This window comes from Apteryx rowi, unplaced genomic scaffold, assembly GCF_003343035.1.
Source record: "Apteryx rowi isolate R43461 unplaced genomic scaffold, aptRow1 scaffold_57, whole genome shotgun sequence".
Classification (NCBI taxonomy): Eukaryota; Metazoa; Chordata; class Aves; order Apterygiformes; family Apterygidae; genus Apteryx; species Apteryx rowi.
In genome coordinates this window covers 1636295-1651145 of record NW_020450838.1, presented here as the reverse complement: position 1 = coordinate 1651145, position 14851 = coordinate 1636295, and the positions used below count along the sequence as shown (strand labels likewise).

Sequence of the window (14851 nt, the reverse complement as noted above, 5' to 3'; positions counted from 1 at the left end):
CAGACACACTGTCCTGCAGAACGGCTCTTCTCCTCTTTTCTATGTCCTCATTACTTGCCTGTCCTCTTTGGAGCAGTCTGACAGTAACAAGAACAAATCTATACAGTGCCATAAGCGCAGAGCTCATGACCGTGTTGATCGCTAAGTCACAGGGCTCTCTGCATGCATCCCAGTCATTCTGTAGTGGCACTAGCTGTACGTGTCAAGATTTATGTAGACACACTCAGGTTTTTGCTGTCCCGAGAGGATCCCCCATCTAACACCAAATCTAGGCTTGGCCCTATGGCCCCCCGGAGCTGGCAAGACGTACAGTCAGTATCACACACTGCCGAGCCATCATTGGGGCAGAATCGACTCTCGGTCTTCTTCCTCCCAAACTGCAGCTCGTGAGGATCGGACAGCTGGGCACGACACGTGTAGCGGAAGCGCTGCTCCTGGCGGGCACCGTTCTGGGTGATATTGACAGGCATCCAAGGGGTCCAGGGYGTGTTTCTGCGCACCTCCGGGCAACTCTCGGGGTTGCACGTCTTATATTCCTGCCAAGGAGGAAAAACACTCTCTCCTTATTTATCAAACAGCAACACTGTAACAGGCAGGGATTCATTTACATCCCAGAAGACAAGAGAGTACCCTCTGGATCTCAAACTACATCCCTCCACATTATCTGACCTCACAGATACAAGTCAGAGCTGGGCCCAGCACAAAACCCAGGCACTGTGAAGGCAGTGGTGGTGCATAGCCTCATGAGGACCTCAAGGGTGAACTGTGCTTGTTATTCTTATGTCCCTCAGGTTTGTGTTTCTTTGCTGACTCAAAGTCCTGTGGGGCTTGGAAAGCCTGGTACATCGTGGGCAGGATAATACTTCAAACAATATATAATAATAACAATGAACAAGTTATCTTCTGCTATGGCCCTGAGATGCTATTGCCAGGCCGGCCTACAGGACCCTCATGAGGACAAAATCTCAGTAAGGTTTATTCCTTCAAAAGTTTAGTGTTTTATTTTTAAGATGCTTTTAGAAAAATCTCTTTTTATTGCTATTTTTTGTTTGGTTGGCTTTTTTAACTCTCTAATGAGGATTATGAACCATTTGCCATCCTTGGTCTAGACCTGAGCACCCACTGAGTCCAGCCAATATTCTAGCTGGAGGGGGATGGGGTGATTTGAAGTTTTCACAATTTTCTCCATCAGCAAGAGGAATTCCAGTGAAAAACATCAAGTTCTTGTTTAAAAATAAATAAATAAATAAATTTCTTCTGGCAGAGGGAAGGAAATGTAATGCTTCAGGATTTTATGATTCTAGAGTAAATGCCAAACAGCTTGTGAACAGATGGGAGGTTCCAGATCAAATCTGCTTACCCTGGAAGAAAACTCTCCATAAAAATAATTAAAACAGCTGCATGAAGCAGCTGCCAGAATGGGAAAGTGAAAAAAAGATAGAAAAGGGGTAGCCATTGCCTCACTTGTGGGTTAACTGCATGTTTGACCTGCTGTTTACTCTAGCATGAGAGTGAGACTCATTTCTGATGCCTGTAGGGCTTCCTTGACTCAGTGGGATCATCCCTGGGAGTAGGATAGAAGAACAAAAGGTGGAGTGCTCTCAGGTAAACTACCTGAGATATCTAAACCTACAAAAGCTTAGCATGGCAGCCTCTCCTTACCCGTACACACACACACACACACACACACACACACAATCACACCAACTTGACTGGGTTCTGCAGTCTGCCACCTCTTTACTTCCCAGTTCATTTCAGCATGGTCTCCAGCAAGGGCTGAGGCTAGCATTTTCTTGTAGCTTGAGAAATAAAAGCAAGACGGAGAGAGGAGTTAAATACCAAGTCCCTAGAAGCTAAATGTCAATAGGTGCCCTATATGCAATGTCAGTAAATAATACATACCACAGCACAGCCTGGACATGTATTTCCATTTTCACAGGACCTCTGTCTTGAATGTATGCCTCCGCCACAATTCACACTACATTTATTCCAAGGACCCCATGAAGACCAAAAAATTGGTAACGGGCATGGACTATTTTCATTACAGAATCTGAAAGAGGAAAGCACATGGCTCAGAAAAAGTCCATGTCAGCACATCCCAGGGACAAAAGCACAATGGGTGCATACTGCATTTGGGTGCAATTCATGCTTGCACAGAAAGTCAGCATAAGCTGGTTATATTAGTATTATTCCTGTTCACAGCAGAGAACTGTACCCTTTATACAGAACCAGGAGTGGTTAACCAGACAGTAAGGCGGAGCTCACTAACAAGGTTGGCACAAATGATCAAGATCAGGCTTCTGAAAGTGCTCTGATCTCAAAACTTTTATACACTGAAGTTACAAAAGAGCTCACAAGCTGAAGCCCAGGTATCTCAATGAGAGATACTGAATGGTAAGTGTTTTGAAAATCTGGCTCTTATTTAGGTAACTAATGGGAGCTCAGCTCATCAACCAACTGTCCCTAATGACAGGTACTAAGTGCTTGACAATCTTCTCTTCCCAAAATCTGGCCCTTACTGTTGTTTGGACCCTAAGAAACTAGTGTTTGCAATTGGAGCCAAAACAGCTATATGCATCTAAAAGCAGCTGCTAAATTAATGTTGTTTCATGTTCCCTTTCTAAAAGGTAACTTCAATTTTGTTCAGTTTTTGAATAGATATTCTTCTCAAATTGAATCACACAGGACCCTAACTGACTCAGACATAGTCTTTAAAACAAAAAAGGGACCGTTCTGAATGGCCACAAATCAAGCCAAACATTAAAATGTCCTGAATCAAGGAAGTTAAATGAATTGCCCTTTGTATTCTGAGAAATGCAGAAAGATCTGTCTTAAGTGACCACTCAAGGGACAAGCAACAGCCTACTGACAAGCAGAGGTGGCCTTTAATGAAATGTCTAAACCGGAAACCAAATGGGGATGCCTTGAAGCATGTGCTTAATTATGGGCTGGGCTTGAAGAACCAAAATAGTGCAGATGGCTCTGTAGGTTCTAAAAGTATTGTCTTTCAGTGATTTTGCATCAAATTTGCATAGTTTAGAGGGGGGAGAAATAGATATTCTTCTGTTGCCAACCCAGCAAAAACTCAAGCCTGAATCTGTGAGTTAAGCTGTATTCTCTCTTGAACTTCTGGTGCATCAGCACAATTAATACAGAACTTAGGAATGGTGTAATTGGCAATGAAAGCTGCACATATTCAACTGCCTCCTCAGGTACAGAATCAGAAAAATGTAACTATCAACAGTTAGACTGCTAAAAGGATATGACTTCTCCTTTCATTCAGGAGGACAGTCCTCTGTTTTGGGGATAGGAATAGTCATGCACTAACACTTGCGAAGGTCTGAAAGGTCATGACAAAGGGTGGAGGCAACTCTGAAGTCTCTGATGGTCACAGGATCATTGCAAGAGAGAGGCTGTGCATGTTAGCAACCTCACCCATCTCAGGCTCTGGGAGGTCTTCTGCTCCATGTAATTGGCCAAACAGCCTTAATCTGCATTCATAGAAGAGCTGCCATTTCCAGCTGACAACATTATAACCTCAAAAGTGAACAAAGTGAGTTGTGAACGCCTCTTACCTCTCTTCCCTGCTCTGTCCAACACAGACCCTGCCCCCATACCGTGGAGCGGGGTTGCTGCAGGATCGCTGGCGGACCTGAAAGCCGATCCCACAGGAAGTGCTACACGGGGCCCAGGAAGACCAGGGTGTCCAAGCGCCATTTCTATCAAAGGCAGGGAGAGAGAACAGACCATGCAGGTTACTTGAAGGTCTGCTGATGTCATGCTGTGCTCAGCAGCAAAGCACATAAGGCTCTGACAGGGGAATCCTTGAACGCACTGGAAAAGAGATGTATCCATTTCAACCAGACTTTATATCAGCTGAGATTCAGAAAAGGGACTTTCAAAGCATTGGCCTCGCTTTCCTTCCACTGAAGTCTCTAAGACTTGGAAAGGAACAGAATGAAGCCAATACTGAATGATTTTGGAAATCCCTCCTAGGATTTTCTGGGCAACAGTGGGGTTGCTGTAACTCTCACTGACTATTCCCCCATCATCTCCCCTTGTGTCTCTTAACCCCTCTTTTCTGAGCCAAAAGCTGATCCCAAAGTTGTATCTCCTGGGCTCTTCTGCACAACCAAATGTAGTTTTTGAGGCTCACCAAAGCCAGCTGTGCCAAAGGATGTAAAAAACCTACCTTCTGCTCATTCAGCAGGTACTGATACTTTAAATCTGTTACAGCAATAATACTGCCAGCTCCCATGGTTTTATCACAAGCCTCATAATATTTGGTGTTTTCCTAAAGCCTTCGGCCTTGAATCCTATTAAGTGGAAATCTCAAATTTCATTAAAAATAACAATAATTGCTTCTTGCATTCAAGGCAGCCTGCAAACACCACTGTAGTGTGACCTTAAAGCTGTAGAACCCAGAAAGCAATTAAGAGCTCAGAGGCAGGATTGAGTTTCCTAGTTTAATGAGTGATTGCATCTCAGCTGAGCAGTGGTAACTTAGCCTGCGGGAAATGTGATGTAAAACCCCTCTGTTCACACCTCAATTACAGAGGTGCAAGCTAGCACTCTGTACCTCGCATCTGCGACCGGCTGAACACGTGCACGCAGTAGGTTTCTGTGAYGCCGCTGACATGGTGACTCAATGATGTGTTTAAACAGAAGCCAGCACTTTCGTCTTTAAAATCTCTTGATTATTAAAGCTCCCCTTCCCTTGATTTGGCAATGCTACTAAACCTTCGAGTCTCACAGAGTCAGGGGAAGGAAAAACCGTACTCCATCTCTTCTGTGCTGCAGGTTTTCATTTCATAGGGAGCCAGTGGCAATGCTCTGTCTTACAGAAATGCCTGATCTTGATACTACACTGCCTTAAGCCAAAAAATCTCATTTGTTTTTTCTTAAAAAAAAAACTTTTTAAAAAGTCTAGTCAAAAAACAACTCAGGTGCTCGCTGGTTCTTGAAAGCTAAGCTCAAAAACAGATGTTAATTTTCAAAGCATTTACTGAACTAATAACATTGCTGGCAAGAAATATTTTCTGGCGTAGCACCAATCAGGGCAGAGGATGAAAGTTAAAACCCACATTGCCCTTCGCACCTTTTACATTTGTTATCAAGTCTTGCTTGTTCTTGGCAACCTTATTTCAGACCCCTGTTAGATATTTCTCCCCTCCTCCTCTTGTTCTCTCATCCCTTCTCCCTCCTTCCCTTGCCCTCTCACTCCCCAAACAAGGTTAAAGAACAAGAAATTCACTTACATAAAAATCCAACTCTTCCATGGTACTCTTCAGCATTTTAACCCACCTACTACCTTCCCAACCTCAGTCCAGAAGAAAGATTAGGTATAAAATCTCAAATGAAAAGAATCAAATGGAAGGTTGCTGTTGCTGTAGCAAAAAAGGAAAGTAATCTCTACTAAAATTCCTCAAAAAAAAAAAAAATTTTTCACCATCTATTTGTGTTCCAGGATTTTTAACGGAAATGAGGACACTTTCAGACTTCCAGCTCTTGCTTTCTAATAGAACTCATCTTTAAGCATCCTGCTTTCTCTTTGCAAAAAAAATCACAATGCCATATGAAGTCAATTAAAGGAAATTCGAGGGCTGAGGCGGATGTAGGATGACCAGATGTCCCTATTTTTCAAACCATGCTGTTTTCCGGTGTCCTAAGATTGAATAATATATTTTTCATCCCCTTCTCTGAGGATGTTCCTGCCTCTTTCGTCATCAGAGCAGTGCTGACAAACCCATCCCTCTGGCACACTTTGCATTTCCCACTGACATAAAAAGACTGCCTCAGGAAGGCTCCGCACAACCCACGGTGGCAGCACAGGGGTACGAATGACTGCCTGTGTTTTAGGCAGCACAGCCTACAACTGGAAGGAGAGATGCCAATTAAAACATGAGTGTTGCTGAATTTTTCGTGCCAAGGACAGAACTAAACTCCAGGGAGGAGTCAGGAGACAGCTGTCCTTAACAGAATGAGTATTTACAGAGAAAGTGAAGTAGATTAAAATGGTATTGACCCAATATTTACCAAAATATTGGCTGGCCCCACCCTGGTTAAGTAGTGCTTACACTACTGCATCTTTTCTTTCCTTGAGCCATGACATGATGTAGTCTGAGGGTGATGGGTAACAGGGACACAAACACTGTGGCTATGCTTAGGCATCCAGACGGAGGACATTTACTCTCCATATTGCTCAAGCACAAGCTTCAGCCATCCCTGGAAAGGCAGCACTTGGACACAAGCTGAGCTGTATGTGTTGTTTAAGTGCTGTCCCTGGTGGGCATGCCTCCTAAGCTCTGCTCGCTGCCAGTTGCTGATCTGTTGCTTTCACGTAGCCGATGTGTTGCAGACAGTTCACAGACTCCCAGAACAAGGCAAACAGACCTTGCTAGGAGCTGAGCTAGGCTCTGTCTCTAAGAAACGCTGCTCTGAAGGATCTCTCCTTGCTTTCGGCAATGCAACCTCAGCCTTCAAGCTCCGAAAAACAATGATTGAGAGCTTACTGATTTTTTTCAGCCTATTGTTGTTCTGTTGGCTAACAACTGCTTCTGCTGTACTTGCTGCCTCTTGATAGGTCACTACCCACTGTACAGTTGAGGGAAACTGAGGCACAGTGTAGCAAAGGCTAATGCTTACACTTTTTTGGGGTGCCCACCTTCCAAAGGCCCCTTTTGAGACACCTGAAGGTCCCTCCTTCAGAGCCATTGGACTCCTTCATTTTTCACTGCCTTCAAGTTGGACCCCACATGTATCAGTTTGGCTGAGATACAAGAAGACAGTCATGGAAACAGAAAGAAAGAGAGCAGGTGTGAACAGGCACAATTCTTATTGCACTCCTGAAAAGCACAAAGATGCTGAGGTACCTTGAACAATTTGCGACCTCAATCCTGGCCCCTTCACAGGCACGACCTCCGCAGCGAGGACGAGGGCTGTCACATGAACGTGACCTACACATACAGGAGCCTGTGCTGTCCCCATCTGAATGCTCACACAGTTGCCATGGGGACCAGGGCCCCAATCTTCCATTTGTTGTCAGGTTTTTCACCTAATTTGAAAAAAAAAAGGTCATTAATAGTGAGTTTACATTTCAGGAGACAGCCCCACAATAGAAATGCCAAACAAAGCTGCTGGGGGGATTAAGGCGCAGCTTAGATGGGAGCTGTCTGTGCTTGTGAGCAGGATTCAAAACAGAGAGCTGTTTTCAGACAATGCCGCATCAATATTTACCCTCCGAATTCCACCCCGCATACCTAACATGTGCACGCAGGCACCCGAGCCTACCCGGCCAGCCAACATCAGATGCAAGCATCCATCTGCCACACCACAAAACCGCCATGCGCCCCAATCCCACGCTGCGCAGCTCCAGCTTTCCAAGTAATACAACGGCCAATGCTAATTGGCCCAACTCTGTTCTGGTTCTGCCCCTGCAGTACTTGGGACTGCTCCTATAGACCATTTTCCTAGTTAGCATTTGTGTAACCACAAAGACCAACTGAGATTGGGGCCTCATTGAGCTTGGCCCTGTCCAAACATTCAGTAGGAACTGGCTCCCTTTCTAAGCAGAACTGTGGCCTGGATGGATAAGTTGGATGAAGGACAGAAGGTGAAAGAGATGGGGGTGACTATAATTAATGCTCAGGATCACACTGTGGACTAAAGAGCAAGAACTGATCTCAGGCAATTTATAGACCAGAGCAGGTTGCCATCTGTTTTCTCTGCCCTTTGTTTTATGCCTGTGCAGCAGCTAACAGACTAGGACTTGCACTAGTTCCTAAGCACTATAACAAAGTTAAAATACTGCAATCCTGGCAGAGCAAAAGCATGAGGAACAGACTGTTTCAGAACAGATTTGGAGAAGAACGCCCAAGAAGGAGGGTGTCAGTGACTGCTCCCAGGTGTCTTGTTTTAACCAGTGCTGTTACGGCCGCTAAGTGACCCCTAAGATGTGGCCTTAGCAAGCGAGCTGCTAGCCCTTATAGCCAAGGCTGAACTTGAGAAAATCAGCACTGTCTGCTCCTTTCTGGGTCACTCCCAGGCCACCAGTGCYTTCTTGTGCCCACTCCACCACTCTCTCTGGAACCAGCTCTGAGAGGAAAATTTGCTAGCTCCAAGACTATGTTTGGCAGCCTGCTGTGAACCTCTGCCCTGGATCCCCCCTGTTCCTGACTTCAGAGACATAGTGCAGAGAGACATCCAAGCTGGCCTGTCTAGATACAGCACAGGCCCAGCACAGCTCAGTCCCTCACCGGCTGGGAGCCCCTGCATCTGTCCCCCAAATCAGGTGACACATTTCCACATCATATTGGCAACCACGGGGCTACTCAGCGCCCCACTGCCTGTCACACAGATGCTGCACCCAGGTGATGTGCAGGGATGTAACACCACAGACCTTGTGGGCAAAACAGAGTAATGGCCCTTGCAGAGAAGGAAGACTCCTACTTGCTCCTTGCTCCCCAGCCCCAGTGCACACCAGGTAGCACGACTGTGGTACCAGTGAGAGAGGTTTGGATACAAAACGTACTGGAAATGAGCACTGAAGGTCTTATACCACGATGCCTTATGGTTACAGGGAGCCAAAGGCATCGTGGTGCCCAGCCAGCAGCAGGAGGGGGTGTGAAAGTGCTGTGCCAGACCCAGGGTCTGGAGCTCAAGAGTGATCCCCATGCTGCTGCTTGCGGAGCTGAGACTCACGACTCTGCTTCCCCCAAGCCCTGGGGTCGGCAGCCCCGAGGAGCTCCCAGCTCTGCTGGGCTGGAGCTGCTCCACCATGTGTGGCCAGGCCGCTCAGCCCTGCCCTGAGACGGCTGTCTCCCATCACGCTCTCGCCAGCATCCCCAAGCCTCTCCCACCGCTTCCAGCTGACAGGGACGTTGGGAAGGGCACCTCAGGGACTGCAGCTGACAAGAGGAAATAAGGAGGGGGAGACTAAAAATGGCAGGCTTAGGAAGGCTGGTTAGTAAGAAACCAGAGGAGCCGGAAGAGAGACCCATTTCCCCCACAGTTTCCCCATATCCCTCCAAAACTCTTGTCCGCCACCTCAGGCTCTGCCACCAGGAACCCCCTGGACTTCAACCCTCCTTAGCGACTCCCACTATCCCCTTGGCCATCTGCGGGGTGAGGCCAGCTCATCTGCCTCTCGTCCCCCCTCTCCTCCTCCCTCGCGAGGGGTTACCTCCTTGCCATGACACGCTGCTCCCAGGAGACCCCCTCCAACCTCCCCACCTCCTTCATCCCGCTGGGACATGAAGGCAGGGAACGGGCGACTCATTCCCACTAACGTCACCCTGGCACGCTCAGCGGCTTTGGTAAAACAGCCAGCAAAGGCAACACTGAACTTGGCCTCGGTGTCTCACGCAAAGAAGGGCAAAGAAAGGACCAGGCTGGGGCCCTGGCGAACAAGCCTGGCTCAAAAACCGAGCCAGCTACAGCTGCTGACAAAAACCATGGGGACCACGCTTCGCAGACTGCAGCCATCAGGCATCAATTCACTGCACTGCCTGGGGGGGAAAAACATTTCTTCTGCTCTACCAGCAAGGAAACTGAGGCACTGAGAGGCTGCGAGACTGGTCTGGGGCCACGCAGTGAGTCAGCCGTACGTGTGGGAAATGTCCTTGAACACTCGTCCTCTGAAACACGCTGCCCTGAGTTTATTCTCCGAGTCTGGCACTGCGTTAAACACTCACTACGCACCTTTCGTGGGCTGTCATCTTCCCTCCCACCCTTCTCACGGCATCAAAAATATGCAGCAGTGACACGGAAGTAATTTAGATCTGTTACTGCGCTTGTCAGACTGTACTTACGGGGCTTCAAGCCTCTGTTACAAACCTTTGTTTTCAATAGATTATCAAGCCGTAGTAAAAATTTGCTCCGGGCTGCAGGTTACGAGGCAAGACGCCCAGAGAAGAGAACACTGCGTTTTGTTGCTGTCGTCAAATTTGTTGTTTTAAACACACATGCAGTCAAAAATGAAGACAGTTGGGTTGCTAAAAGTTAGGGGGTAAAAATATAAAGAGAGCTACTTCGAAATATTTAATACTAGATTTTTATCCCCTTTTTCCTCTTGCCGTACAAAAGTCATAATCCAAGTATTGGATCATTTCTACTCATTTTTGAGCCAGAAAGCCTTGCTGATTCCAGCAGGGAGTTCTGTTCAGAAATCAATGGTATGATATGGCCCGTGGCTTCAATTAAAAAAAAAAAGCTGACAAATAATTATTGGCTCATGAGTGATACTGGGAAGCAACCCAAAAATTAAACAAATAAGCGGCCATAGCTGAAATGTGAGGATTTATAAACATGTCACGTTGTGAGTGTGGGAAGTTTTTATCCTTAAGAAATTATATATGGATTATTATTCCATCTTTAAATTCACAGAAATATCTTCAAAAGAGCAAACTGGGAATTGGGATAAAAACCCATATGCATTGATCATTTGCAGGAAGATCTCTACAAGGGAAGTCCTTTGAAGCCAACAGTGTCCATTCAATAGAGAGGACACCTTTAAAAACACCTGTGATCTAATGCACTTTTCTCACCGGACAATATGACCAATTTGAGTTCTCTTATTTTGTAAACTGGCATACTTCTACCAAAGGCTTCATCCTTTCCTCCTTGTACCATCTCTTCCTCCTACTGTCTAAAGGCTCAAGTACAGCATTTAAAAATTCAGACTGAGCACTTCCCAACCTCTCAACAGGATATTTTCAATGTTTATTCTGACATTATAGACAAGGCTAGAAGCTTTGCCCGTTCTTTAGATTCATCAGTACTTCCCCCTTGGGATTCGGATGTCAACTGCTTATAACTTTGCCAATCTTCAATCATTTCAACTGGACATTTCCATGTTGGCTGTTTGATAGAAGCTGAAAGTTTGTGGAAAGTTTCAATCAAGGTACTTCAACCATTTCTAAAATCAAACCTAAGAAAAAAAGAACATTTGTCCATAAGTAGCAACCTTTTCCTTGAATCATTCCAGTGTTCAAAGCAAGGAACTGATCTTTATCATGTCCTTGTAACATTTTTTGCAATTTTCATGAAAAGCCATTCAAATCTATCTAGGGTAAAAAATCCTTGGGAGGTGGAGAGGAAAATTCTCGGTTTCTCAATGCTTATTACAGATTTTGATTTTGGCACCTAAAGTCCTGATATATTCTCTGTGCACTGGGCATGCTCTAGTGCTGGCCAGAGCAGGATCATCCCAGGAACTGCAGCACTGAGTGGCTGTGACCACACAAATTAAGAGCGGGGTGCAAGTCCACTAGCCACCCTTAAAAAAGGAGTGGGGAGACTGGGACTGGCTAGCAAGAAAAGGCGGTGGCAAGGAGCAGATGCCAGATGGCTGAGATAGGGATTTGCTGGACACATGGAGTGGACCTGGGATGAAAACCTGAGAGGCAGAGCATGATCTGGCTTGTGAGAAGAAGAATTGGAATAGTCACTTCCTGACACTGGACATACTCAATTCCTGAGTCCCAGACAACTAACTGCCGTCAGCAGTGACCCCATGTGCTCGGCAGCTGGAGTTTGTGAGCTGAATCTGAAGTCCTTTTCCTGCTGATGTCTCATACTGGCATCAATATGATGCTATAAAGTAGGATATGTGTGTGTGTGTGGGGGGGGGGTTCATTTTCCTAAAAACAAAAAACATCTCATCTCTCCCAAGCCTAAGAAGAAATAGCATGCAGTCATGTAGTTCAAGACTGCCTGATATGGCACATACACCAATAGGGAATACAAAAGCTGCATATACAGCATTTGTCCTAGCATTTCTTAATATTTGAATGTTTGACATTGCAACCTTAGCAATGGATCTTTAGCAGATTCTGAGTGTTATCTGTTAATAACATATATTAACCATTGCACAAGGTGCTATGTTAACACAGTACGATTAATCCTGTATCCAAGGTCCCTTATTATTAAAGCCAAATAGCTGTAGTACAAGGCAGTGCTGTACAAAGATGTACAGACCAGCTCTGAACAAGGATGTTTGCATAAGAGTAGCTGTCGAGTTTCTTTAGTGTTGTGCTTGACTCACACTAATGCCTGGCCCTCTTAGGACATAATTCAGTAATATGCCAGTTTCAGCTTTGAAAGTTCCTGCATGCCACCCCTTTAGCTGTGCCAGGACATCTGTTTGCGGGCTAGGCTGCAGAAGGACTCACTGACATTATCTGAGTTGGGAAAAGGTTATTTGGGAGGGGTGTTTTTAACCTAGACCATGTTGTGCTTTAGTGTGATCTCACATACAGCTGTACCAGCATAGCTGAGCGCATGGTGCTTGGCCCAGAAAAGTGGAGTGAGAAAAGCCAAGATTTCTTAAGACAGTAACTCATCAAACTAAACTCTCAGAATAGGCCTGTTTTAACTGAAATTTCACTTTGGGCCACTGCATTCCCTTACCTTTTTAGTGGCCATTTGCACACACTGCCCTAGCCTCTTGCCTCTGTTGACCACAGTCTTTATCCTGCACTGAACGTTAGGAACATACTTGGGTGCACAGCTGACGTAGGTGCTTAAATGAGCCATCCCTTTCCATCCCAGAGGTGAATTCATTTCAGCGAGGGGCAGAGCAGAAAGAAAGAGAAAGTGATTGTATGTGGGTTTTAAAGCGCTTGGTGGCCCTTCAGTCGAAGGGCACAAGGCTGATGTATGCAGCAGAATGACAGCACCTAAACCTAAAATAATCTACAAGGGAAATGCTAAAGCAAAGGTAAAATGAGCACCCCAAGAGCAGCCAAAGCTCCTCAATATTCTGCGCCGGATTTTTATGACCTTGAAACAATGATCTGGAGCAGCCTGCTCCCTGGTGTGCACCACTGCAGACATGTTCAAACCAGCGGATTAACACCTCACACACCTATCAACAGACACAGGCATTAAGCAGGACGAGATAACAGCGTGGGCAATCAAGAAGCACTGCATCCCAGTTCAACACGGGAGGGTTATAAACACACAAGCCTCTGAATCCAGCAGCGAAAAACTTAAGCCTGCCAAGCTGAGGATGGACTGAAGTAATGACTAATATTTCCTGGGAAAATATCTGAGAAGTAAGGAAGATAAGAGGCATAAACATCCCAGCACCTCCAGACAGAAATAGCATACTGAAGATAYAACCCATCCAGCCCCCTCTCTCTGTCTACTGTATTTAGCAGTATTTACATGCTAATTGACATTAGATAATAACAATGGACATTAATGAGAATTTCTCCTCCCCACACACTACAATTTATTTAATAAGACTAGCTTTCCTTCCTAACCACGTTGCAGGTATGGTTCAAGCAGCAGGAATTAAATTTGGCCAGACGGCTTCTGGGGATCACAGTCAGGAGCCGGATATTGTAGTGAGAGAAAAAGGATGGGTGGGTGGGAAGGGAACCAGAGAGCCAACTCAAATTGACTCAAGCAGTGCCACTTTCTTTTAACTGCCACATCTCATGGAGAACAGGGCAAGGAAAGAAGACAATCCCCTTGAAATATCACACAGATTTGATTTTTGGTCTACTAAATTCAGGTTAGAAATTAACACTCTCCCCTTCCCTCCTGTTCTCTAATATATACTGTATCCTTTCGTTCCCTCTGCAAACCATCCATGCCCTGTTTCTCAGCTGCTCCTCAGACGCTTTCACCTTTTCCAATGCAATGCTTCTTCACCAGCTTTAACTCCTGCATCCAGCTCTGGAGTCTAAGAGGGGAACAAACTGGACACAGCCTGAGGACGCTGTACAGCAGCTATTCTGATTTCCCAGACCTACAGGGAAGCCAAGGAAATGGTGCAGATGGCGGAGCACTCCTGAGGTGGCTCCATTTTCACCTGGGCTTACCTCCTTCTCAGCAGCAACCCAACAGCATGATCCAACCTACTCCACTCAAGGCAAGGGTGGGCAGGAGGGGGACTGAATGCTTGTCTTGGGATCCCCCCTTCTGGGGCAAACAAATGCATTGGGATGTCCGTGCTCAGAATTAGAGAAAGTGTTTGCCGCTGGGCTCGGCATGCCCCCTAACAGCCAGTGCTTTTCCCCTCTCAGGTCACTCCAGAGCACAGAGCAAGGAGGATGCAGCTGTACAATGAGACCAGCTTGTCCTAAGGCAGCTTCTTGGCATCAGGCTACCACACACTCACTTTCTCTCTCCCTTTTACACACACACACTCACACACCAGTGGATATAAAATATTTCCACTCCTTCCACTTACTGGGCACTCAGTAATATTTTGAGTCCACAGGCTCATGTTGGAGCTGTCCTCAATGGTGGTGCATCGYTTCTGCTTGCTATCCCAGCCGCAGTAGGGGTCTCTGGCTCCTAGACATTCCCTGCATGTGCAAAGAGAAAAGATTAAAGCTCTTTAAGACTGGCTAGCTCTAAAAATGCGTATTCAAGTATAGTGCTTGTATATGACAGCTGTCAACTGCACTGAGGCTCAGCAGAAGAAACAATTTCTTCTAAGCAGAGGTTTACCTGCTTGGAAGGGGAGAATGGCTGAATAGAAGAGTGATAGGACACAAAGCAAGTATCACTCATAGAAGCTGTAGATTAAAAATCAGTTCACTCCTTTCCAAGGCCTAGGGAAAGAAAATGACTTTACAAATTTTAGTCAAAGAACACTTGTCATTGAGATATCTTTGTGCCCCCAAGTAATCACTCATCAGGCCAAATCTCACACAAAGCAACCTCTGTGAGTATGTTTTCTGACACTCTGTCCATCCAAAGGGGTTAGACAAGCACAATTAGCCAATGGACCAGTAATAAAGGCTTTCTATTAGTCTTAGCCTTTGCTGGAACAATGGTTTCATTTATAATTCTAACATCAAGATGTCAGTTTGGAAAAGTCACAGCAGAACATTAT

At 45.8% G+C, this 14851-nt stretch overlaps 1 protein-coding gene across 1 annotated transcript in view; it reads right to left on the bottom strand.

Annotated features, from left to right (window-relative positions):
* The window catches only part of SEMA5B (semaphorin 5B), a 135165-nt gene that overhangs the window by 24300 nt on the left and 96014 nt on the right, over nucleotides 1–14851 (bottom strand). Inside the window, exons 11-15 of the mRNA XM_026082200.1 lie at nucleotides 14201–14318; nucleotides 6873–7054; nucleotides 3576–3719; nucleotides 1903–2050; nucleotides 311–536 (exon numbers count right to left, since the gene is read on the bottom strand). Of these exons, the coding sequence (XP_025937985.1) occupies nucleotides 311–536; nucleotides 1903–2050; nucleotides 3576–3719; nucleotides 6873–7054; nucleotides 14201–14318 (818 nt within the window). The remainder of the gene's footprint in view (nucleotides 1–310; nucleotides 537–1902; nucleotides 2051–3575; nucleotides 3720–6872; nucleotides 7055–14200; nucleotides 14319–14851) is intronic.